Source organism: Piliocolobus tephrosceles, chromosome 1 (genome assembly GCF_002776525.5).
Source record: "Piliocolobus tephrosceles isolate RC106 chromosome 1, ASM277652v3, whole genome shotgun sequence".
NCBI classification, from domain to species: domain Eukaryota; kingdom Metazoa; phylum Chordata; class Mammalia; order Primates; family Cercopithecidae; genus Piliocolobus; species Piliocolobus tephrosceles.
This window is the reverse complement of record NC_045434.1, coordinates 13052653-13079991: the sequence shown is the minus strand read 5'-3', so window position 1 is coordinate 13079991 and position 27339 is coordinate 13052653. Positions and strand designations below refer to the sequence as shown.

The window sequence follows — 27339 nt, the reverse complement described above, 5'->3', positions numbered from 1 at the left end:
AAGTTATATACACATTTAAAAATTCATAATCTAGGTATTACATATATGAAAATGTTTTAACAGAAAGTTCTACTTCTTTACTTTTAATAAATAACAGCACTTAAGATAAAAAAATATGGTTAATTTAAAAGTGAAGGGCTTCTTTTTGTTTTTCAATTGTAATTTGTTGGAGGATACCACATCATCAGTGACATAACATTCTATGCGGTTTCTGATCCCTTTAAGACTCCAGTGAGGCTGGGTGCGGTGGCTCACGCCTGTAATCCCAGCACTTTGGGAGGCTGAGGCGGATGGATCACCTGAGGTCAGGAATTCAAGACCAGCCTGGCCAATATGGTGAAACCCCGTGTCTACTAAAAATACAAAAATTAGTCAGGCGTGGTGGTGGGTACCTGTAATCCTAGCTACTCGGGAGACTGAGGCAGGAAACTCGCTTGAACCCAGGAGGCGGAGGTTGCAGTGAGCCAAGATCACGCCATTGCACTCCAGCCTGGGCAACAAGAGTGAAACTCCATTTCAAAAAAAAAAAGACTCCCAGTGAAAGCCAAAGGACTTTCTCATAATTCATACATAAAATTTGGTTACAATGTTAACTGAATTCATAGACATCCTAATTAAGAAACCTGTTTTATAATACAGACCTGAATATATTGTCCAATTTATTTAAAAAGCTGTTTGAAGCCCAACTTTATAAAATGGCAGGCTCTTTAAAATAATGTTCAGTACCTTCTACCTTCTAGGAACTATTCTAAATATATTATATGTATCAACTTATTTCATCCTTATGTCAATCTCCATGAGGGAGATTCTTTTATCCCTAAGTTTACAGATGATAAAACTGAGGCAGAGGAGGTCACACAGCTAGAAAATGGCAGAGCTTGGATTGAGAGCCATGGAGCCTGCTTATAAAAGTGAGGTGTTATTTAACTATACAGTTTTAACAAACCTTAAAATATCAGAAGTCCTAATCAGCATATTTAAGACTTAGAAGTTTAACCTCCCTTAGAAACACAGCTGAACATAATGGGAAGTGCTAATAAACACAGACAGTTATAAATTTATCAGCTTCCTAAAATTGGTTCCCTGATGACACAGAGAACCTAATTAGGATCAGCTTTCTTTGTTATCTTTGTTTTTTTGTTTTTGAGACAGGGTCTCGCTCTGTTACCCAGGCTGGAGTGCAGTAGAGTGAACAGATCATAGCTTACCGCAGCCTCGAACTGCTGGGCTCAGACTGCAGCCTCGAACTATAGTCCTCCTATCTCAGCCTCCCAAGCAGCTGGAACTGCAGGCATGAGCCACCACACTTGGCTGATTTTTTTTTCTGGAGACGTAGGGTCTCACTATGTTGGCCAGGCTGGTTTTTGCTCCTCCTCCTGCCTCGGTGTCCCAAAGTGCTGGAGAAGCTTTCTTTACCCTCACCAAAATTTTTACAAATTTTTAATTTCAAGGCATAAATAATGTTACTTGTGTTTCAAATTTTTTTACTATTTTTTCTTTTACAGAAATAAATTAGACAATAATTCTAAGAGAAAGTGATTCATAATATTTGTTTCTTCAAGGTTATTATAAATTAACTGGTAAAATCAGCAGTTTTCCAAAAGTTCAAAATTTGGTAATTCAGGATTTATCTAAGCATAAGGAACTTCCAAATGCATATGAACCACACCGAAAAATAGAGTCTCCTGGATCCTAAAGTTTCAATTCTGTAAAGAATCTCTACAGATACCCCAAGTCAATCTGTCAAAAATGATGAAACAGGTCGGGCGTGGTGGCTCACGCCTGTAATCTCAGCACTTTGGGAGGCTGAGGCGGGTGGATTACGAGGTCAGGAGTTTGAGGCCAGCCTGGCCAAGATGGTGAAACCCCATTTCTACTAAAAATACAAAAATTAGCTAGGCGTAGTTGTGGGCACCTGTAATCCCAGCTACTCGGGAGGCTGAGGCAGGAGAATTTCTTGAACCCGGGTGGCAGAGGTTGCAGTGAGCCAAGATGGCACAACTGCACTCCAGCCTGGGCAACATAGCAAGACTCCATCTCCAAAAAAAAAAAAAAAAGGAGAGACATAAATTTGGATGAAAGATATTTTAGTCTATTAAAAACAGACTCCAGGGCATGGTGGCTTATGCCTGCAATCCCAGTGCTTTGGGATGCTGAGGCTGGTGGATCCCTTGAGGGCAGCAATTCAAGATCAGCCCAGGCAAGACAGCCAGACCTCAACTCTACAAAAAATTAGCCAGGTGTTGTGGCACGTGCCTGTAGTCCTAGCAGGGTGGTGAGGCAGGAGGATCACTTGAGCCCAGGAGTTTGAGGTTATAGTGAGCCATGACTGTGCCACTGCATGCTAGCCTAGGCGACAGAGCAAGACCCTGTCTCTAAAACACATAATAAATTAAAATAATAAAAAACGAAAACAGACTCCATACTATTAAGCTTAGCAACTTTTACTCAACATCAAGAATGTGTATGGCAGTCGAGGGAAAAGATGACTTACCTGGATTTGTGATGTTGAGTAGTTTACAGGAATAAGGATCCTCCCTGTCTTCCACAGGCACTTCACAGCCATGAGCACCTATTATGAACTTCACAAGCACACTGAGAGATGTGTTGGCATTAACATCAGTTACTGATCTTCACCTCGCACATGCACGTTTCCTCACGCCCATTTCAGAGCTTTTACTTTGAGACACAAATGTTTATGAGGATTAATTCTCTACCTTTATTCTTCTAGTCTAGCAAAACGGGGGAACAAGCAAATTGAAAGTTGCTAACTACCAAGTTACTTATGCACAAGTCCTTCATTGCAATGCTATATTAAAGCAAGTAAGAATATGTCTGGCTTCGCTACCAGCAAATGTCCATATCATTTAAAAGCAAACTATAGTAAAGTCAGCTTCTCATGCCCACACCTAAAAACATATCTATATCTAAAATTTTCCTTTGTTGCCTTCTTCTATTTCAGAAGGTGCTCCTTTTGCTCAGGATTAGGTCTTTTCATCCAAGAGGAAATCCCCTTCTCTCCTAGACCTTGCTTCACTGGTTACCCCTGTAACTAGTGGCTCCTTCCCTCCACAGTATAAACATGATAAAATCCTGACTCTAATTATTCTCTTCACCTTCCATCCTTCCTTGCTATCACACTTTACACTGAGGTCCTACAAAGAAACTAAAATTGCAGCCTCTTGTTTCTTACTTCCCACTCATTTTAGAAAACAAGAGTTTTAGCTTTAACATCACCACCTCCACTGAGATTTCACTAACGTTACCAATGAGCTGCTGCTAAATCAATAGACACTCTTCAACTCTTACCTTCCTGGCTTCTGCACGGCTTGATACTGCCCAGTTCCCTAAAATGCTCTCTTCCCTTCCTTCTGTGGCCTGCTCAGTCATCTTCACTGGCTCTTATTTCCCAGCTTGTCCACTGAGAGGGGGATTAGTTCAGGGCTCTGCCCTTGGGTCTCTTCTCAATCTACTCGTTTTTTCACTTCCTTTCCCTAGACAATACTATTTATTCTCAAGGCTTCAACTAGCATGGGAATGATTCCTGAATTAGTAACTCTAGATTTTTTCCTTTTTTTCCTTTTTTTTTGAGACAGAGTCTCGCGTTGTCACCCAGGCTGGAGTGCAATGGCGCAATCTCGGCTCTCTGCAGCCTCCACCTTCCAGGTTCAAGCGATTCTCCTGCCTCAGCCTCCCAAGTAGCTGGGAATACAGGCGTGTGCCACCACACCTGGCTAATTTTTGTATTTTTAGTAGAGATAGGGTTTCACCATTTTGGCCAGGCTGGTCTCGAACTCTTGGCCTCAAGTGATCTGCCTGCCTCGGCCTCCCAAAGTGCTGGGATTACAGGTGCGAGCCACTGTGCCCAGTCCTGAATTAGTAACTCTAGTTTAGACCCATGTTCTAAGTAATGGACCTATAAATTCACTGGACGTCTTCATCTAGATAACCCACAGACAGCTGTGTGCTAAAGCCTGCTACTACTGACCTCTGAGAGTCAACTGTCAACTTTTCAGAAACTTTGTGAGACGGTTATTAAACATAGCCTTTATTTAAAATTAAATTATATAACCTTATAATTAAATATATATCAAAAAAAGGAAATACTCAAATTAACCACAATGTTTTACTACATTTTACTATTGTTTATGTTCTTGAGGTAATTTATATTTATTACATCTACATGGTGAAATAGTATACATGGCAAGCTACTGCTTCTCTTTCCTTGACTCTGTGTTCAGAGATGTTATGTTAGTCACCTGTATTGGCCATGGTGGGAATATTCACACCCCAGAAACCGGCACGTAGTACAAATAAGGGTTTGGTTTACTGTTTTGTTGATAATGCAAATTAAGCTTAATGTAATGTGTCTGTCTATAGCCATTACAGAGTGAATAGTTCATAAAAACAGTCAAGGAAGATACAATTCCAGTATTCAAAAACTATTACTTGATACAGCATAGAACTCACTGACTTTATTAAGCATAAAGCTGACATATCTTGTCAATTTAGTCTTCACTGTTTAACTTAAAAGAAAGACTTTTGTCAGAACTATACTCTTTTGTTAAATGCAACCATAAGTTGGTCATAGATAGGAGAGTCTGACAAACAACAAAAGCGTTCTATGAGAATCAACCAACTTCATGGAATTTACGATAAACAGTATTGTATAGGTCATTATCTGTCAATTACTGCTGTATGTCCTTTATGTCAATAAAATGTATAATAAACACGTATGCACATATAAGCATCCTTTTTCCAGAGAGCCAGTTAGTAAACCTTTAACAATACACCACTGCCCGGAGGAACCTCAAGGTCAACATATACACAACTGAGCTTCTTTCCCATGAAAACTGCTCTTCTCATGTAGTATTTTTGTTTCCACTATTCTCCAAGTCAGAACACTAGCAATCTTCCCAGCCTCCTCCTTCATTTTCTACAGTCAATGACCTTATTCTCTCATAAGGTCACCTCTGCAGATCAGCTCCTCAGCACTCAACCTTCCGCATGCCTGTTATACATGATCTGCTCACTGCCTGCCTCTCACAGTCATATGCTTCCCCCCTATTTTCTTTATATACATCTCTCTGCTCTCCTACCTCTCCTGGTTACTCCTCTCACACTGTGCCACAAGCCTTCCCCCCCCCACCACAAGCCCTGTGCTCCAATTATACAGAAGCGTTAGGAGTTTCTCATACACCCCGGGCTCTTTGCTATCTACTTATATCACAGCACATGTAACATTTTATTACACTATCACACCTATTTCCTTCTACTAAATGTCAAGCCCCTCCTAACACTCAGGCTACGCTGTATTTCTCTTTGTATTCTACCACACATACCACGCTATCTGCTTACAGAAGTACTTAGTGTTGAGTTTGGGTCCTTTGGAGAAATGCAAGAATGGAAAATATGCCATAACCACAGAAATGCAGTTTCTGTTACTAATTACCAGTTAAGGCAGAATACCTTTCATAGACAACTAGCATTTGGAATAAAAGTATAAACAGAAATGAGTAAATGTGCTAACTAAATTATTGCTAGTATGTATCAAATTTGTTTTTTGAGCCATCTTACTAGGTACTCTTACTAGATCCACAAAATTACTGTGTTCCAGAAAGGTGTTTTTGCCTAATATCTATTTTTATACAGATAGCTGATCATTTTCATAACACAAATCGAGCGTGCTAAATTTAAAGCAAGACTGTTATGATGGCAAATAAATTAGTGGTGAATGTCTGAATATTAACTTCACTCATTACATTTGGTTCTGAGTCATTCATTCAATAGTTGTTGAGAGCCTTAGTCTGCACCAAGCTAGGTTTTAGGTATTGGGAAAACACCAATGAAAAAAACCTGAACCCCCAGTACTCACGAAACCTACATTCAAGTGGAGAAAGACAAACAATTTTACAACTAAATACAATACAGATGCCAGTTGGTGATAAGTGTTACCAAAAAAAATTAAAGCCAACTATGGGAAGACAGAAACAAGATAGGGATGGGCTGCTATTTAATATGGGGCTGTCTGCTAGAGTGACATCTAAGCAGACACCTGAAGGAAGCGAGTCCCGAGCACATTAGTGAGAGAGGACATAGCAAATGCAAAGGCCCTGAGGCAGGAGCACTTTTAGTGTATGAAAGTACAGTAAGGCGGCCAGGGTACGGAAAGTAGACATAGATAAGGTCAAAGACCACAACAAAGATTTGGGGTTTCACTCTGAGCAAGAAAGGAGGTCAATGGAGGGGTATGAATAGAGAATTGACATAATTTGACTAATTTTAAAAGGATCACTCTGGCTGCTGTAAGGAAAATAAAATGTAGGGGGTCAAAGGTAGAAGCAGTAAGTTCAAAGAAGGGGGTTTCTGCAATAATCCAGGTGAGAAGTAATGGCAGCCTAGATCAGATGGTAGTGGTAAAGGCGGTGAGAAGTCAGATTCTGGGTCTAGTCTAAGCAGCATTAGGAAGGTATGCTCATGGATTGGATGTGGCAGGTAAAACGAAAAATCAGGAGAACACCAAGGGTTTTGGTCTGAGCAACCGCTGGAGGAGTCACTATTTTCTGACAGGGAAATACTACAGGAAGTACAGCTTTTGGAGGTGGTTCTGATAGTAGTGATGATTCTGAGGTCTTTCATTTCCTATGTAATAATAGGCTCTATTATCACTGCAACCATGAACTAAAGAAACCTGTCTTCAAAAGGAATGAAAGCTACTATGAGAAAGCACTACTAGCGACAAGAAAATTCACAATTAAGCTGGGTTCGGTGGCTCACGCTTGTAATCCCAGCACTTTTGGGAGGCCGAGGCAAGCAGATCACCTGAGGTCAGGAGTTCAAGACCAACCTGGCCAACACGGTGAAACCCCGTCTCTACTAAAAATACAAAAATTAGCCAGGCATGGTGGCAGGTGCCTGTAATCCCAGCTACTTGGGAGGCTGAGGCAGGAGAATCGCTTGAACCCAAGGAAGTGGAGGTTGCAGTGAGCTGAGATCGGGCCACTGTACTTCAGCCTGAGCGACAGAGCGAAATTCCGTCTCAAAAAATAAAAATAAAAAAATTCACAACTGCAATTTGCTTGTATAGCTACTTAATCACAAATGTGCCAGTGCTATTCTATCCTGAGAGGGCATTCTCTGCTTATCACCCGAGTCTTCACATAAATAGAAGTCAACTTTCTATGCATTTCTTCTCCTAGTCCCTCACCACACAATCTTCAGAGGCTGATCTCATTGAGAACAGACTAAGGCTTTGGGCTCCTAACTAATAACTGAGAGCTATCTAACATCAGCATGAAAGGGATTACCAAAGCTCAGTTTTGGAAGGGTAGTCAGGAAAAAGAGCATGGCATATTACACACTGCAGATTACACAACTAAAAAATACTACAAAACTGAAAAAAATTAAATTTATCTCTGTGAAGTTAGTGAAAAGTATATTTAGACATGCATGTGTCTAAGGAGAAAACTGCTCTAAAATGGAACCTTTTAAGAATTGCTATTCTAAATCGAAGCAAAAAGCAAACACATCACACTGGGTATCTAAATACTACATATGCTAACCAGTGAATATACTCTCTTCCAACTATCATTTGGCTTAAAATGTTGGTTACATTTACTTTTTGGCCCAAACTATACGGAAGAAAATCAAATGAAACAGCCATTTCTCCCAGGAAGAGGCCACATATCTGAATGAACATTTCTATTCAAAATAAGGTTTTTCAGAACTTTTTTTTTTTTTTTTAATTAGGCAGGGACTCATTCTCATCACGCAGGCTGGAATGCAGTGGTGCAATCACGGCTCACTGCAGCCTCAATTTTCTAGGCTCCAGCAATCCTTCCACCTCAGCCTCCCGGGTAGCTGGGACTACAGGCACGCACCACCATGCCTGGCTAGGTTTTTCAGAACTCTTATTTCAATAAACCAGGCAAGGCAACAACTCAGAAAACCTACCGTTGACTTAATGTGGGATGCTGTAGCAAATGCCTCATCCAGGTGCTTCTTATCACGTTTCGAAGTTCATGGTTATTGCGAGCTGACAACACACCAACTACCACATCATAGTGAGTAGATTTCCACTGAGGAAATAAGGCCAACTGATCTAGAAATAAGAACAATACATTAGAAATAAGTCATGTATCAATTACTATGAAGTTCAATATGTATCATAAGTTTATTACAAAGTAAGTATATGTTTGTAGGAAATTCAGATAAATACAAAGAAAAGAATTTTTAAATCACATCTAAACCCAGTATCCAGAGACAACCACTAATAACATTTTGGTGTAGAGTCTTTTTTGTCTTTCACGTATATATGTATGTATTCATGCTCACATAAGTATATTAATTCTTCAAAACAAACAAGGTGTTTGTGATAAGAATCTGTTTCAAAAGGCAATGTAGCATAAAAAAATAGTAGGCATTAAGAGTCAATTAGGCCACAGTTAGAATCCAGGCTCCATCATACATTAGCTATAAGTTATTTAGCTTCTTGAGCTTCAGTTTCCTCAACTACAAAATGGGTATAATAATACTTCTCATAACGCTGTTGTAAAAATTAAATGAGATAACATGTATAAAGCTCATGGTTTAGTATCAGGCATATAGGAGGCATTCAATGGTAACTAAAAAAAAATGTGCTTTGAAAAGTGAAGTCCTACATTAATGTTAGGTATTAAGTTTGGCGGATGAAGTTGAAGGACTTCCATACTGGAAAGTAATGCAACCCTTATTTATATCAATGAATTCTACAGCCAGTAAACCTTTTACTACCTACTAAATATTCTAAAGAATGAAGGGAAAGCAATATTTTTAGTAAAAACAAAAAATAATAATAAAGTAACAAGTCATTCTGAACGGCTCATTTTTTATTGTCATAAGGTCTAATGGGCAGGGTTACATTTCCATCTAAAACTTGTCCTTAGAAGACAGAAGAGAAAGATACACTTTGTCCTTGTTTTTCATCACCAGTTTTAAGGCTTGAGAGCTACAAGACTATATATAGCTCTGATGAGGTATCCATTTCATCTCTTTCTCCAATGGTGGGAACTGATCCAAAAAGTTTCCAAAAATAAATTACTGAAGCCCAGACTCTTTACTACATTACATGCAACGTTTTTATATACCATGGGATCTAGGTATTCAGTCTAAAAGACAACAAAACCACGTTGATATTTTTTTCAAAGGCCCAATTAAAATAATAAAAACAGATCTTTCTACTAGGATAATTTTAAGGATCTAATACAGAAATTTTCGTGTAGATACCTTATTTTCCACAATAGATATATTTCTTAAAATGTTCCATTCTAGGGCAGGCACAGTGCTCAGACCTGTAATCCCAGCACTCTGGAAGGCCAAGGTGGGCGGATCACCTGAGGTTGGAAGTTTGAAACCAGCCTGACCAACATGGAGAAACCCTGTCTCTACTAAAAATACAAAATTAGTTGGGTGTGGTGGCACTTGCCTGTTTTCCCAGCTACTGGGGAGGCTGAGGCAGGAGAATCTCTTGAACCTGGGAAGCGGAGGTTGCAGTGAGCCAAGATCACACCATTGCACTCCAGCCTGGGCAACAAGAGTGAGACTCCACCTCAAAAAAAAAAAAAAAAAAGTTCCATTCCAAATGGAATATAGGTGTTTATTATTTCACCCTACAATGAGTCATGTACTAAAATGAATTCTTTTATAAAGAAAAAATTTATTTTTAAATAAACTCAAATTTTCATGGATTAAGCTTATTAATAGGCTATATTTATTGAATACCTAATCTGTGAAAAGCACTACATATAGAGTATCATTTAACATTCACAACCCAATGAGGTAGGTACTTGTTCTTTTTTTGAGACAGAGTCCCACTCTGTGGCCCAGTCCGGAGGGCAGTGGCACGATCTGGGCTCACTGCGACCTCTGCTGCCCAGGTTCAAGTGATTCTCCTGCCTCAGGCTCCCGAGCAGCTGGGATTAAAGGCACCTGCCACCATGCCTGGCTAATTTTTGTAGTTTTAGTAGAGATGGGGTTTCACCATATTGGCCAGGCTGGTCTTGAACACCTGACCTTGTGATCCACCACCTTGGCCTCCCAAAGTGCTAGGATTACAGGGGTGAGCCACCACGCCTGGCCTGGTACTTGCTGAACAAATGAAATACACAGAGAATTCTGTAACTTAAGTCAAACAGCTTGGAAATGGCTGGGCTAAGATTTAATCCCAGGCAAACTAACTCCATTCTTTATCACTGTTCTAGTCTATAGCTATACAGCTTAATATAGCTTATCTGAGTCTAAATTCTGATCTTTTAATGCACAATACCAGTTCAACTGGTGAATTAGCAACAAGCAGATCACTCAATGCGCTGGGTAACACATCAATTTTTTTGAACTCATGGCTCAGAACATTTTTTCTCAGATACATAATTATATGATGAAAGTTGTACCTAGTGCTGGAACTCACTCTAAATGAGTGTCTGAATTTGGAGACTAATTTAAATGACTACATAAAATTGACAATATGCCTCCCCACCTTTTTCACACAGAAATATTATGTACGTTCTAGTGTCAGGAAGCAGGCAAAGGTTCTGACATTGATTCCACAGCCAACATTTTGTATTACGTTAAGTATGAAGTTATTTAAATCCCTGTGCTTCAACTTCTTATTTAGAGAAAACTGACACAAAAAAATGTTTTAGATATTCTATTTCATTTGTTTCAAAGTCTCATCTCAAAAGATTAAAAGCTGTAGGGCAAAAACCACATTTAATCTAAATGCCTCTTTTATCTGACATCATCAGAAAATAAGAATGCTGCACAAAAGCAAACTTTCACAATATTTGAAACATCACTTTTAATGCCAAAAATTTACTACCTTATTTTTGATGGCTAATCAAAGCAAATTTTTTAGAAATAGATTACACAGAGAATAATTTAATCTTTTCTTGATGTCTCAAAATCTTCATGAAAATTTCTCAAATCTATCCCTTTCTTGTCATTAATTCTAGCTGCTGCTCAGTTTGGTCTGTTTTTTCACCTGGACTAATATGAGGGCATCCTAACTGGTTTTTACCTGAATTCTCCATATAATTGTCAAACAAGATTTTTCTAAAAATAATAAAGAAATACAAAGATAACCATGTGGCATGTGAAAATCCCATGGATTATGGATGTAAACTACTTTTTGATCTTATTCCACCTCTGCCACTCTCAATGCCCCCTGCTTCTAACCCATGTCTAAGCTGCTTCTGTTCCACTGCTTTACTTTACATGCATTTCTCTTTTTCTTGCAGAGGGGAAGTTAACACAGCATACTGTGGTCTTTTAGAGAACTACTTCCAGATTATACTGAAGTCAAATTTCAGAAAAATAGGTTTTTTAACCACATACCATTAAATAAATTAGTCCAACACTCCTGAGTACTGTGTTACACAGTACAAAACCCAAAGTAGCTGCATAATAAAATACCTGTGTAAGAATGTTCCTCAAATTTCTAGCTCCCCTTACCAATCTGGCTCTAAACTATTTTTTTTTTTTTGAGACGGAGTCTCGCTCTGTCGCCCAGGCTGGAGTGCAGTGGCCGGATCTCAGCTCAATGCAAGCTCCGCCTCCCGGGTTTACGCCATTCTCCTGCCTCAGCCTCCCAAGTAGCTGGGACTACAGGTGCCCGCCACCTCGCCCGGCTAGTTTTTTGTATTTTTTTTAGTAGAGACGGGGTTTCACCCTGTTAGCCAGGATGGTCTCAATCTCCTGACCTCGTGATCCGCCCGCCTCGGCCTCCCAAAGTGCTGGGATTACAGGCTTGAGCCACTGCGCCTGGCCTCTGGCTCTAAACTCTTTTGTTTTATGTTACAAGAACAGGGTACCAGGGTACCTAGTTGATTCTGGTGTCTAGAAACAGAGGGGAAAAAAAGTGCTAAGAAGTAAACGTGATACAAAAGGACATAAAGATAATTCAGAAAACAAAAAAGGCAAATAGCAAACCTATGAAAACATGTTCAACTTCAATAAGAATCAAGTTTGAATTAGAGCAATGAGACACCAGTTTTCTCCTACATTCAAACTGACAAATGTCTTCTTAAATGATAGTAACTAAATGATGGGTACTTCAAGGAAATGTTGTTAGTGATTTCAAGAAAGTGGCTACTCTCCACCAGGCATGGTGTCTCATGTCTGTAATCCCAGCTTCAACTTTGGGAGGCCGAGGAGGGCAAATCACAAGGTCAGATGTTCAAGACCAGCCTGGCCAATATGGTGAAACCCCGTTTTTATTAAAAATACAAAAAAAAAATTAGCTGGGCGTGGTGGTGCACGCCTGTAATCACAGCTACTTGGGAGTCTGAGGCAGGAGAATTGCTTGAACCTGGGAGGCGGAGGTTACAGTGAGCCGAGATTGCGCCACTGCACTCCAGTCTGGGTGACAGAGCAAGACTCCTTCTTTTTTTTTTTTTTTGAGAGGGAGTCTCGCTCTATCGTCCAGGCTGGAGTGCAGTGGCCGGATCTCAGCTCACTGCAAGCTCCACCTCCCGGGTTCCCGCCATTCTCCTGCCTCAGCCTCCCGAGTAGCTGGGACTACAGGCACCCGCCACCTCGCCCGGCTAGTTTTTTGTATTTTTTTAGTAGAGACGGGGTTTCACGGTGTTAGTCAGGATGGTCTCGATCTCCTGACCTCGTGATCCACCCGTCTCGGCCTCCCAAAGTGCTGGGATTACAGGCTTGAGCCACCGTGCCCAGCCCGAGACTCCTTCTAAAAAAAAAAAAAAGTGGCTACTCTCTTTCATTGCTGGAAGGAATGTAATTTGGTACAGCCGTCTGCAGGGCAATTTGGCAATGTGTCAAATAATTTAGAATGGTATAATTTTGTCCAGCAATTCTAAGAACTCATCCTAAAGAAATAATCAGTGATATACTGAAAGATCTTTATTAATCATAGTGTCACCTATTAATACTGAAAAACTGCAAGCTACATAAATGCATAAATAAGGGACTCATTAAATAAATTATGGTGTAGCTATATGACAGAATACTATGCAGCCATTAAAATTACATGTTAATCATATCATTAAACATTATTCTATTAATATATCATATTAAGATAAACAGGCTATAGGAACTATATAGCTACTAGATGGTTCCTTTTATATAAAGTACAAAAGTAGCCAAATTTCTGCCACTGGTTACTATCCCTGGTAGCCACAGAATAGAGCATGAAGGGAACTTCTGAAGCACTGATAGTTTTCTTTTTTTTAAATTTGGGTGGTGATTAGTTGGGTGTGTTCAATTTGTGAAAATATATCAAGCTGCGCCAGTTTTATTCTCCTGATTTATTCACTCAAATGATAGAGCATCTCCTATGCTCATTGTTCTAGATGGCACAGATACAGCAGTAAACAAAATCTTCATAACGTCAGGAATAAATCACAGTCCCAAGCAAGCTCCCTGAGAGTAACCTAAGGGCCATGGGAAAGTTTTCCCTCTGAAGGTTCGGAGAAAATCACTGATAAAAGATTGATAGGAGAAAGGCATATAAATTTATATGATCAGTAAAGATACAGGAGAAAATACCCATTTCTATGCTTAGGTTTAAAAAAGTATGGATAGCTATGTGGAAGTAAGATTGGACAGAAATGTTAGGATCTAATGTTAACAGACGGAGTTGGAAAACCCGGCAAGGCCTGTCTAGATTCTTCTTGTCCTCAGAGTATACACCTTTCTACTGGGTATGGGATAGGACCCGCTCTGATACGAGGTTCTTATGACCTGTAATCAAAGAAGGTAGGTTAGGTAATTTTTACATAGAAAAGTGGTGGGGGGTGGGGTAGTTAAGAGTAGTATGTTTAGGTTTTATGGCTTTGGGGAAGAGGGATTTTAGTTTCTACAGTTAGCCTCAGGTAAGAATGCAAGGCCAGAGAGAGGACAGCAGCAGCAGGTCAGAGACAGCTGTTTCTGAGGCCTTATTTTGGGGTGTTTTCTTCTGAGACCCTACAGTAAGAACTATTTCTTTTCTTTAATATGTAATATATCCTAAGAGTCTGGCAACCTGCTCGACTCTGCACTGAGTGGACACCCAAAGGTATATTAAAGTCTAAGCGAGGGCCTGGCGCAGTGGCTCATGCCTGTAATCCTAGCACTTTGGGAGGCCGAGGTGAATAAATCACTTGAGGTCAGGAATTCGAGACCAGCCTGGCCAACATGGCAAAATGCAGTCTCTACTAATAATACAAAAATTAGCTGGGCGTGGTGGTGCACATGTGTAATCCCTGCTACTCGGGAGGCTGAGGCAGGAGAATGGCTTGAACCTGGAAGCAGAGGTTGCAGTTAGCCAAGATGGAGTGCCACTGTACTCCAGCCTGGGCGACAGAGTGAAACTGTGTATCCAAAAAAAAAAAAAAAAAAAAAAAAAGTCTAAAGAAGGTTGACATCAAAATTGATTGCCCAAAATAAGCCTAAGAGTCTTAAAAATCAGACCAAAATTCCACTCCCATATGCATGCTCTTGGAAGAGATCAGTCACAAAGAGATACAAATCTTGAAAATGAAGAAAACATGTAAGCCTATCATAGCTCTAATGACAAGGACAATCATCATACACACTACCAAAGACACCTCCCAAAACACACTAGCACAGGCATCAGCTGCCACCAGACTACCCCTCCTCTCTAAAACTCACGGGGTGTTTACTATGAAACAGGCACTGTTCTGGGTGTTTCATTAACTGAATCTACACAATAAGTCTATGAGATCATCATTTTATAAATAAGGAAACTGAAGCACAGAGACACGATTAGCATATAGGGATAATTTTGGAAAAACTCACCCCAGGCAAAATTACAAAGCAAGCTCAATTTGTTTTTTGACCTTCTACTGGCCCTACGTCTGTTTCCATTAAGGTGAGCACCTTGGGAGCAGGGACTCGGCATCCAGCACAGAACCTAACACTCAAGTACTTGTTGAGTGAATATGCTCCTTTGTCTTGGTTTCTTTCTTTCCAAAGAGAAAGAGAAGTCTTCTTTTGTCACATCATTTTTCTAAATTAACCGTTAAATAATTCCTACTTAAGGCATTACCCAAAACGAGTATTTTGTAATCAAGACATCCTATGTTTAGATTCCTTAGTCCGATGGTTATCTCCACCTGCATTTTCCTCTGTCACCCTTAGGTGTGCTGGATTTCACTCCCTCTTTATCAGTTGCTTTCCCTGACTGGTTTAAGGGAAGCTATCACATTTAAAAAGTTGCTGATTCTGGAACTAACGTGACTCACTCACTTCATTCTGGTCCCTGCTCAACTGTTACCTCTTCAGAATGGAATGGACTTCCCTGACCTATTTAAAACCATCTCTTTAATCTCTTAACACTGCTTTATCTTTTTTCACTATACTTATCACTACCGCTGTGATATTTATAATTATTTCCTGATGCTCTGTCTTCCCTTCTAAACTGTAAACTTTATGAGGGCAGGAAGTTTAGCTTGATTATTGCCGTAATTCCACATCTACAATAGGAGCTGGCACAGAGTAGGCTCTCAAATATTTGGTGAATCAACTGCCAGCCAGAGAGCCTTTTTTTTAACGTTCAGGGAAGGTAAATCTTTCAAAAAAACCCAAAAAACAAAACAAAACTGCCATGACTTAATGAGACTGAAGACAGATAAAGCAGTAGAAGAGAAAAAAAATACATTTAAAAATGTTAACTTGGCCGGGCGCAGTGGCTCATGCCTGTAATCCCAGCACTTTGGGAGGCCGAGGCAGGCGGATCACGAGGTTAGGAGATCGAGACCATCCTGGCTAACATGGTGAAACCCCGTCTCTACTAAAAATACAAAAAATTAGCCGGGTGTGGTGGCGGGCACCTGTAGTCCCAGCTACTCTGGAGGCTGAGGCAGGAGAATGGTGTGAACCCAGGAGGCCGAGCTTGCAGTGAGCCGAGATCGTGCCACTGCACTCCAGCCTGGGCAGCAGAGCGAGACTCCATCTCAAAAAAAAAAAAAAAAAGTTAATTCAAGAAAAGTGTACTTAGCAAAATCTTGTGTTTTTTTTTCTCCCGTTAGGCTTAAAGTAAGAGCGTTCAATTGTAAAAACACCCAACTATTTTAGTTTCAACATGGTGACAGCACAATAACTGTAAAGGTGACCATATGACAGTAAAGGAACTATGGGAAATTTTAGCATTTAAGATGCTTCCACTGCTTTTAGTTTTGAAAGCCTGCTTTTAGTTTTGAAAGTACCAAAAGGAAAAAAGGAAAGGTAGGGGCCAGTCGTGTTTAATTAATTAACTAATTAATTTTTTTGAGATGGAGTTTCGCTCTTGTCACTGAGGCTGGAGTGCAATGGTGCAATCTTGGCTTATTGCAACCTCCGCCTCCCAGGTTCAAGTGATTGTCCTGCCTCAGCCTCTTGAGTAGCTGGGATTACAGGCATGCACCACCATGACCGGCAAAGTTTTGTATTTTCAGTAGATACAGGGTTTCGCCATGTTGGCCAGGCTGGTCTTGAACTCCTAACCTCAGGTGATCCATCCACCACGGCCTCCCAAAGTGTTGGGATTACAGGCGTGAGCCACTGCGCCCTGCCAGTCAAGTTTAACTTAGATTATTAAAATATCGATGGGTTGACAAGTGCAGCAAACCACCATGGCACACGTTTACCTATGTAACAAACTTGCACGTCCCGCACACGTATCCTGGAACTTAAAAAAAAAAATCCTATTTATTATCTGATCAGATACACAGTGCTCATTCAAAGCCAAAGTTAATTAACATAACCAGTGTTGATCTTCTTACCTACATTATTACCCTGTCCCTTTCTATGTTCTATTTCTTCATTTCCTTAATCTAGCCTAGTCTAACTGGATGGTAGATAAAGGAATCATCCTTCACGTGCAGTAAGGGAGTAGGAAAAACTTGTCTCAAACTAAGAAACTGCCTAGCAAGTCTACCAAGATTTCAGTTTGAAGTCTACTAAGATTTCCGTTTTTGTTTGTTTTACTGAACCCTAAACAACCATTAAGGTCATCCACAGACTTGACGCTCTGCTAGGAGATTCCAGCAGGGCTCACTCATATAACAAAAGAGAGAAAGCTGTAACACACAAGCAGATGTTACAAAGCATTTTTTATATATGGCACTCTCTTCTTAGTTCACTTTACAAAAACCTAAAAAACACTGAGTAAAACCCTGGCCCGTTAACTGGTTAAGTGCACAGTAACACTGTACTTTCATTAAATCACTTAAATACCGTTCAATTCTATTCAGGTCACACAAATTCTTTTCAAAGAGCTAGTGATCTAATAAGAAAAGAGATTGTTACCAAAATAACCTCAACATAATTTCATATAACTGAGACTGTTTTGAGGATTGCCGAATACTTTCTACTTATAAGGCATAGAGTGCTGAACTGCAAATACTCAATTCTAATTTTAAGAACTTTTGGATTAGAAAACAGCTGTTTTTGGGAGAGACAGTAAGGAAAACAAAGTCCCAGTATAGTTACAAAATAAGTATTATACAATATTTAAAAGAGCTTTCTAGGTTTCTTTCATGTCCTAGGGCAAGCCCTTAAAGATACAGGGAAAGCTAACGTAGTGTTCAGGGTGGTGGAATCCACTAACAAAATAATCCACTGGGCACCGTGAGTAAAGCATTCTATTAGGCTGTGACGCGAAACAAGAACAAAGGTTTCATTCCTACGAGCGATTAAGTTTTAGAGTAAACAGACATGATCGTTAAAGAATTCGGTATTTCCACGTAAACTGCATTAGCAGGTTATGCGACCCAAACTCACAGGAACAACTCCATTCTCGGCCATGCCCTATTTCAAGTCTAGATTTGTTTAACCAACTTACATCATAATCCAAGAATACGAACTACTGTATATTCTTACAGCAAACTTATTCCTTAAAAGCAAAACCCAGCCACCTTTGAAAGCACGCACACACATTATCAGTGGCACTAAAACCCCAGTCTTGACGGAGAAAGACCAATAACTTGGGGGGGAAGAAAACAACTTCAGAGCCCGAGCTCCCAAAGCAGCAGGCGCTGGCGGCTGAAGGGCACACGAGGTTCCGCTCCCGGGCTAACCGGCGGCGTCCGACATCACCGACCAGGCCTGGGGATAGGCGAAGGACTTGCAGCTGCGGGCGCCGGCTCTGCGGCCGTTAAGGGAAACGGGGAGGTGAGAAGTGGCGGGGACACGAAGAGAGAAAAGCTCCCTCAAGTTTGCCCGATGTTAACGCTCCAAGGATGAAAAGAGCCATTTGTTTCGTCTGGGGACCGTCGCGTTTGGCCCTTCCCCCGCCTCCAGCAATTCCCGGCGAAGCCCCGCGGCACCGAGCCGGGCCTCCCACCCCCCGCGGCCGCCAACTCGCCCGGCTCCCCGAACCTCACCTGCAGGGCAGGCCCCGGAGGCGCGGGCGGGCGGCGGGGAGCGCAGCCGCAGCCAGAGGTGCAGCGCGGCCCCGAGCACACACGGGCACAGCAGCACCAGCCAGTTTCGCATTGGCCGCCCCCGCCGCGAGCCGGGCTCTCCCGCGTCCCGGCAGAGAGGGAGGGGACCTGCAAGTGCGGAGACTGAGGGGCGGCGGCTGACGCGAGACCACTCCGAGCACGCCCGCCCTCGCGCTCGGCGCCGTTCGGGGGACTCCTAGCTGCTACCTGCCCCGCTCCTCCGGTCCCTCAGACCGCGGGTGGCCGCGGCTTAGCCGGCCGAAGCCCCGCCCCCTCCGCCCGGCCTTCCCACCGGCTCCGCCTACCTTTTCCCCCACTCGCCCCGCCCTCTCCTTCCGCGTTCCCACCCGCGCCCGCCGGCCGGCCGGGAGCTGAAGTCCCGCTCTGGGCCCAGGCAGGGGGCGCCCGCGGTTTAGAAACCACATTTCCCACAATCCTAAGCACGCGCTTCCGTCACTCGGCAGCCGCGGAGGCAAAGCGGGAGGCCCCACACAGAGCATGCGCATCCTCCTTGGCGTTTGCTGCCACCCTACGGCCCAGGGAAGGTAGTGCCGGAGACCCGGTGCTCAGAGGCTGCCCCAAGCCGAGAAGGGAAATGCACTTTGCCTCAGATTTGAAGGAAATCCGAGTGGCTCTTGTGTGAAATCACGCAGAGCTCTTTTGTTCTGGGTGCTTGCCTGCTCGCCTGCTGTGGGAGGTGGGATCCTGCTGACGTCTCCTTGGCCCGAAGAGCGGGCGAGGAAGCCCGAGTGCCCGCGCCTAGAGCGGTGAATCATCAGGGATTAGCTCTGGCGCCGTGGGTTCCCGGCTCTTTGCCCGGTTCTGTGCTCTGGGAACGCAGGGCGACAGACAGCGAGCGGGGGACTAGGCTGTGGAGCACGATGACGACGGGCCAATCAGGGTAGAACTGCACGTGCTCCGGATTCATACTGGAGCTGGGAGCGAAACGGGAGCCGGGCGAGCTGGGAGAACGTGGGCTTCGGGGACTCGAGGAAGGGCGGCCGCAGCGCGCCTTCCAGGCAGAATGCCGGCCCCGTGTCTTGCGGCTTTGCCCGGGGTGGGAGCCCTCCTGGCCCTCGGGGCCCGCGCCGAGGCAGCCGGAAAGCGGGGACGGGGCGGTGAGGGCAGTGGGGTGAGGATGGGAGAGAAGGATGAGAACGAGCGACTGGGCTATGGGGCGGCTTTTGTTTTTGTTTTTGAAACGGAGTCTCACTCTGTCATCCAGGCTGGAGTGCCAGTGGCGCGATCTCAGCTCACTGCAACTCCCGCCTCCCGGGTTCAAGCGATTCTCCTGACTCAGCCTCCCGAGTAGCTGGGATTACAGGCGCCCGCCACTGCGCCCAGCTAATTTTTGTGTTTTTTCAGTAGAGACGAGGTTTCACCATGTTGGCCAGGCTGGTCTTGAGCTCCCGACTTAAGGTGATCCGCCCGCCTCGGCCTCCCAAAATACTGGATTACAGGCGTGAGCCACCGCGCTCGGCCGCGGTTGTTGTTTTTAAGTTTCCACAAGTGTGGAAACAGGTGACTGTATTATTGAAAAAAAGTCTTGGATGACAGAAGATCCACCTCAGACCAAAAAAGTACTTTGGCTCGCGGTGGCTCACGCGTGTAATCCCAGCACTTTGGAAGGCCGAGGTGGGCGGATCACTTGAGGACAGGAGTTTGAGACTAGCCTGGGTAACATGGTGAAACCTGTCTCTACTAAAAATACAAAAATTAGTCGGGCGTAGCGATGGGCACCTGTAGTTCCCAGCTACTCAGGAGGCTGAGGCAGGAGAATCGCTTGAACCCAGGAGGCGGAGGTTGCAGTGAGCCGAGATCGCGCCACTGCACTCCAGCCTGGGTGACAGAAAGAACAAAAAACAAAAAAACAAAAAACAAATAAACTAAACAAACAAACCCAAGAAAGTAATAATTGGTTGCCAGAAAAGGAATACTATTTTTATCCTCAAGAAAAGTAGTAAATGGCCTCTGTTGATATTGTAAAATTTTCATTTTGTGGATAATTACAGTGAGTTATCCAAAAAGAAGACTAATCCCTCATTTTAGCAGAGCTAGTCATTTGACAAATACTTACCGAGCTTCCATTATGTATTTAATGAAAGTACATAATGAAAGTACCTACAGCTTTTGTAGGTACTTTAAGTACACCTGTGAACAAACTCAAGCTCCCTATCCTGTGTCGATGGGGGGTAGGGCGCAGACTATAGACATAATAAAGAAATATACTCAACCAGCATGTTAGAAGGTTATTCCTGCTCTGGAAAATGTAACAATTAGGGCCGGGTAGGGGAATTGTGAGTGTGGGATTGAAATGGGACAGATTGCAGTATTAAATAGCAGTATTTAAACAGCTGTTCAAAGTTACAATGAGCACTAAAGGGAAGAATAAACATAAGTCATCCTAATATTTTAAATAATCAAGATGTTGTTTCACTTCACAACCTAGAGGGGAAGTTTTTCACGGGCACTCTTACAGGCTTGTAACAAAAGTAGTTTTGAATAACTTTGTAACATCCTTCGAATCACATCACAGTGGGAGCTGTCTATAGTACTTGTTCATAGGACCAGGGACCTTTCCACTTACCTGTTTTCTACTATCCCCTAATAATCTCATGACTAAAGTGAGTTAAGATTGCAAGAGAGTAACTCCTGTAATCCCAGCACTTTAAGAGGCTGAGGTGGGAGGATCACTTAGTCCAGGAGTTCAAGACCAGCCTGGGCAACATAGCAAGACCTCGTCTCTACAAAAAAATTAACAATTAGCTGGGCATGGTGGTATATGCCTATGGTTCCAGCTACTCGGGAGGCTGAGGCAGGAGGACCACTTAAGCCCCAGAGTTCAAGGTTAGAGTGAGCTGTGATCACACCACAGGACTCAGCCTGGGTGACAGAGTGGGACCTTGTCTCTAAAAAAAAAAAAAAAAAAAAAAAAAGTAAGAGTGACAGTATGTATAATGGAAAGAATAGAAAAACTCAGTAGTGATATGAATAGTCTGTGCAGTCAAGGGGCTCATAGTGTAAGTAGAAACAAGTTAACAGAATTAGAATTAGGGAGAGACAAAGGAGGGTGGTTGGTAACCATGATGGCAATTCAGTGTGAAAAGTGCTCTGAGAAAGGAATGCACAGGATGTTAGAACGGCACAAAACAGGGGGTACGGCTGTCTCTACTCATGGAGGATTGGTTCTAGGACCTTCTATGGATACCAAAATTCATGGATGTTCAACTCCCTTATATAAAATGGTATAAGATCTGCATGTAACGTACACACATCCTCTCATATACTCTAAATTTTCTCTAAGTTACTTATAATACCTAATATGATGTCTACGTGTCACTTCATTCACGTGGATTCAATGGCATGCAGCAAATTCAAGTTTGCTTTTTTCCTGAATTTGAGGTTGGTTGAATTCACAGATGCAGTACCCAGGGATATGGAGGGCCAACTATATTAACTCTACTTGAGGGTCCCCAGAGGAGGCTATTCCTTGAAAATACAGGGCTAGGCTTGAAGTCAAAGTGGTCAGTTCACAAGGCCAGAAAGTAGGAAGGGCATTCAAGAGCACTGTAGGCAAAAAAAAATAAAAAATAAAATAAATAAACCCGAGCTAGTGATGACACGGCAGTTAGGGAAATGTAAGCAATTGGTATGACCTTAGTGCAAGTTAGGAACAGGGCAATGATGAGAAGGTGAACAGAAGGCAGAGGCCAGGTTGTAATCGTAAACTATGCTAAGGAATTTGGACTTCATTGTGAAGGCTCTAAAGAAGAATTTTCTTTTTCTGATTACAAAAGTAATACATGATCATGAAAAGGAATTTGGAAAACAGAAAAATATAAAATCATACTACATACAATTCATACATTTTTAAAAGTTTTTTCATTAAAAAATTTTGCCATTCATACTATAAATAAGAATTTATATCCAACTGTTTTCACCTAACCTATAAACCTTCTCATATTTAATTAGTAGTCTCAGAAAATACAACTTAATCATTTGTCCACACCATAATTTCTTATCTGGTCCCGTATTATTGGACATACAGGTTGTTTCCATTATTCCACTGTAATAAGTAATACTGTCACTTCTGTGCACAAAACTTTTTCCACATTTCAGATAATTTCCTTTTCTGATATTATTTTTAAGCCGCTTTATTCATACTGCTGTTGTTTCAATGTGTATGTCTGCCTTCAATATGTTTCTCTTATGCCACTTACCTTATATTTTTAAAAAGTTCTTAACTAATTCAAAGGACAAAACTTTTTCATCAGTGAGACTGAATATTCTTATGTTCATTAGCTGTTTCTATTTCTTTTGTGAATTATTCATGTATCTTGCCTTTTATCCATTTGTATAAGCCATTTATTTTTCCTCAGTTTTCTTGCCTTCTAATTTTATAACTTTTAGGACACAAAAACACAATTTTTATAAATTCAAATGATCAATATTTAATTTTTTTTCCATATTTTAGGATGATTCTGATCATGAGATCTGGTCAATATTCGTGTTTGTTTTATTTAATGTTTTAATCCATCTGGAGTTTATTTAGGAATATGGTATAATGCAAGGATCTCAAAATTAATTTTTTTCGTATAGCTAACTATTGTCCTGGCCCATTATTTCCCTATTACTTTATGACATCACCTCAATTTGTTAAAATTTTTTAACGTAATAGTATTTGTTTCCAAGCCGCGGTTTTGCATTCGTCTGTTCTTTCATCAGTACCATAATACTCTAATGATCATAGTTGTATAATATTTTGTAATCCAGAGGGCAATTCTCCCTCTTAATACTCTATTTCTCACATAAATATTATTTCTAATTTTTTTTTTTGAGACAGAGTGTCACTCTGTCGTCCAGGTCTGGGCACACTGCAACATCTGCCTCCCAGTTTCAAGCAATTGTCTTGGCTCAGCTTTTCGAGTAGCTGGGACTACAGGAGCGCACCACCATAGCAGGCTAATTTTTGTATTTTTTAGAGAGACAGGGTTTTGCCATGTTGGCCAGGCTGGTCTTGAACTCCTGACCTCAGGTGATCCACAGGCGTTGGCCTCCCAAAGTGCTGGGATTACTGGCGTGAGCCCGGCCTATTTCTAATGAATTTTATAATAATTTGTATAGTTATTCCACGTTCCCCTAAACCTTATGTTTAATAAAAAACTAATGTTTTATGGTTATCATAACAAACACAAGTAATGTAATACAAATGTAAACAAAATATATAATGTTAGAATTCTTCAGCCCACCCCAATCTTTCTTTCCAGACTTAGCCACTATAGCCCAGATATTTCTTCTTGTATATATATTCTGAATTTTTCCAAATTTCTTTACTTTTCCAGTGATGGAAAGGGAGGAAGCACCCTCCTTTTCAATCCCATGCATGCAATCTGTTCTCTTAACCTTTATAACTCCAGAAATTCTTAGTCCCCTCTCTCAATATTTCTAAGTACCAAGGCGTGTTTTCTTTTCCACAAGATCGTCATCACTCTCGTTGCCACCTCTTGTTCCAGACTGCTCTGGTGTTCTTGATCAACCACCTCGACTCATAACCACTTCTCCAGGCCACAGCCCCAGATCCTTCTGCTTTGACCCCAAACACAGACATAGTGCCTCCTTTTATCCCCCAAATCATAGCTAAGACATGGCTGTCATGTTTAACAGAATTTTAAAAGGATTGGCTGGTGCCATGGCTCATGCCTGTAATCCCAATACTTTGGGAGGCTGAGGCGGGCGGATCACCTGAGGTCGGGAGTTTGAGACCAGCCCCACCAACATACAGAAACCCCATCTCTACTAAAAATCCTAAATTAGCCGGAAATGGTGGCGCATGCCTGTAATCCCAGCTACTCGGGAGGGTGAGGCAGGAGAATTGCTTGAACCTGAGAGGCAGAGGTTGCAGTGAGCCGAGATCGCACCATTGCACTCCAGCCTGGGCAACAAGAGTGAAACTGCGTCTCAAAAATCAGATAAAATAAAATAAATAAATAAGTAAATAAAAGGATTTAGCCTGAGAAGATACACATAGAAAACTTTTAACTTGATATGAGATAAACTTGCTCCTATCGTCCCCCAGTAGAGGTCCCTACTGGCTATCTCTTGCCTTAGGCCTTACCCCAGCCCCTTAATGACACTTCCAAGCACCTTGTCATCCCTTTCATGTGAGGGTCACTTCTTGCTGGTTCTCTTTTCTCTAGTCCAGGGCCCAATTCGATCAGCCAATGAAATAAAAATTGCCCTTTAAAATCTCTTAAATAGCCTAAAATATATAGTATATACATTTTTGTATATGCAATTCTGTAAAAGTATTTTTTTATTCCTCTAATTCTTATTTACTTATTTGGTAGTGATGAGCTCTCACTATGCTGCCCAGGCTGGTCTTGAACTCCTGACCTCAAGCGGTCCTTCCACAGCCTCCCAAAGTGCTGGGATTACAGGCGTAAGCCACTGTGCTGGCCCTCTAATTCTTTACCATTAAAGTTTCTCATCAGGCTTCAGTTGTTTGCTTTCTTCTTCAAGGAAATCATCTTGTCACTTAAACCAATTTTCCCTTTTTTTTTTTTTTTTTTTGGCGAATAGTTGGGAAACCTTAAAATCATTCAGATGTTCTTTTCAGGACTACTGGCATTCTGCCTCAGGTGGGTATACACTGCCCTAGAAATGTGTGCTATTTAAATGATTGCTTCTCTTTCTTTTTTAAGCCAATAGTTGAATTCTTTTAAATTAAATGCGTGTGATGTGACTACCATATAATCTTTGCAGAAGACAACCTTTACACTAGCAGATAGAATTATTAACATTTCAGTCTGAAAGCATCTTGACTTGGGCTTCTCCAAGAAGAGTAGGAAAATAGACACTGCCAAACTGGCCTTCAAAAATGTGCTCAAGGAAAGGAGGGAGGCTGGTGTAACAGGAGCAGAGTGAGTGGTGAGGAGAATAATCGGGGATGATGTAGTCCCTACCAAGAATATGATGTAAATCATGACAAGGATTTGGGCTTTTACGCTGAAATGAAAGGGGAGTAGTTACATGGTAGGTTTTTGTTTTGTTTTTTTGAGACAGAGTCTCACTTTGTCACCTGGACTGGAGTGCAGTGGCGCGATCTTGGCTCACTGCAACCTCTGCCTCCTGGGTCCAAGCAATTCTCCTGTCTCAGCCTCCGGAGTAGCTGGGATTACAGGCATGTGCCACCATGGCTGGCTAATTTTGTATTTTTAATAGAGATGGGGCTTTACCATGTTGGCCAGGCTGGTCTTGAACTCCTGACCTCAAGTGATCCGCCCATCCAGCTCCCAAAGTGCTGGGGTTACAGGTATGAGCCACCGCACCTGACCTACATGGTGGGTTTTAAGCAAAAGAGTGACATGATCTGGCTTATGTGTTAGCAGGATCACTCACATTGCTGTGTGGTGAACAGACTGGCTGGGGGGGGGGGGGGGGGGGGGGAATCTACCGTGTGGAGTAGCAGAGATGATGAGAATTCAAGTCTTGAGACAAGCTGCAGTAGCAAGAGCCAATCAGAAGATGGAGGAGGGATCCTGGGTGTTTCTATATGGAGTTGATCTATCTGAGGGTGCAGGGGCCGACTCTGAGATGCTGTGGTGTATCTCCCCAATTCAGGATGGAAAGTGTTGACTGCAGAGGAGTCTCAGTTGAATCTCTCTCTCTGGGAATTGCCCTTGGCTGAAGGTGGCTGCCTCATCCAAGGGTACAGCTCCCTCCCAAGAGACAACCTGCATCCAATGACTAGTTAAGGAGCGGTGTAAAGATTTGAGTAACTCTGAAGAGCCATCCCATGGCCTCTGTTGCAACTGCTTCACAGTCCAACTTCTCCCTCTGCCCAGTTCTGCTTTCCTCACTCCCTTACCGGCATTCCCAAAAGCAGTCCCCAGTAAACCTGTACACAACCTGTGTTTCAGAGTATGTTTCCATGGGAACCTGACCTAAAACAGCGATTCTGTTAAATGACATAAAAGATGATGTCATTTCTCTACCTAAAACCCTGCAAATGGCTCCGCTGTTCTCTCACAGGGAGACCAGAGTCCTTACAGTTGCCTGCAGGCCATTGTCATCTGCAGGCCATTGTCATCTGCAGGCCTGAACCCTTCTAACCTCATCCTCTGTTCCCCTCTTCTCATTCAGTTTACTCCAGAACAATCCTGGCCTCCTTTCCATCCCATGAATAGGACAGGTACATTCTTTCCTTGGGATCTTTGCACTTTTTCTGCTCTTCTTCCAGATATTTTCATAGCTCACTCCTCCTTCTTCAAGTCAACGAAAATGTTGCCTTTTCCATGAAGCCTTCCCTGTCCCTTCCATTAAAAAAACCTTCCTCCACCACTCCCAATCTCTATTACTCTATTCTGTATCACTTATCAGTCTTTTTTTTTTTTTTTTTTTGAGATGGAGTCTCACTCTGTCGCCCAGGTTGGAGTGCAGTGGCGTGATCTCGGCTCACTGCAAGCTCCACCTCCGGGTTCAGGTCATTCTCCTGCCTCAGCCTCCGGAGTAGTTGGGATTACAGGTGCATACTACCACACCCAGCTAATTTTTGTATTTTTAGTAGAGACAGGGTTTCACCATGTTGGCCAGGCTAGTCTCAAACTCCTGACCTCAAGTGATCTACCCGCCTCGGCCTCCCAAAGTGCTGGGATTACAGGCGTGAGCCACCACACCCGGCCATGTGTCACTTATCACTCTTAAACATACTGTTCAATTTACGTCTTTATTTTGTTTATAGTTTATTGTCTTACAGTCTACACAGGGCAGAAAGTTTCCTTCCCCTTTTGTTCCCTGATGTATCCCAGAACCTGGAGGAGTCACTGGTATTTTGTAGGTCCTCCGTAAGTATTTATTGAATGAACAGTGAATGAATGAGTGAATGAATGAATTTGGGAATCTGTAGCAAGTTGACTGC

The 27339-nt window shown here is 42.2% G+C and overlaps 1 protein-coding gene across 2 annotated transcripts in view; it reads right to left on the bottom strand.

Moving 5' to 3' along the window:
* The window catches only part of B3GALNT2 (beta-1,3-N-acetylgalactosaminyltransferase 2), a 62476-nt gene extending 43774 nt beyond the window's left edge, over positions 1–18702 (bottom strand). The window contains exons 1-4 of one of the 2 annotated variants that reach the window (XM_023216216.2): positions 18363–18684; positions 9464–9586; positions 7954–8101; positions 2495–2595 (exon numbers count right to left, since the gene is read on the bottom strand). In XM_023216216.2, the coding sequence (XP_023071984.1) occupies positions 2495–2595; positions 7954–8101; positions 9464–9586; positions 18363–18474 (484 nt within the window). In that variant the 5' untranslated portion in view covers positions 18475–18684. Of the gene's footprint in view, positions 1–2494; positions 2596–7953; positions 8102–9463; positions 9587–18362 lie in introns of both variants that reach the window. The other variant, XM_023216214.1, reaches the window with a different exon arrangement.
* Between the last annotated feature and the right edge of the window lie 8637 nt (positions 18703–27339).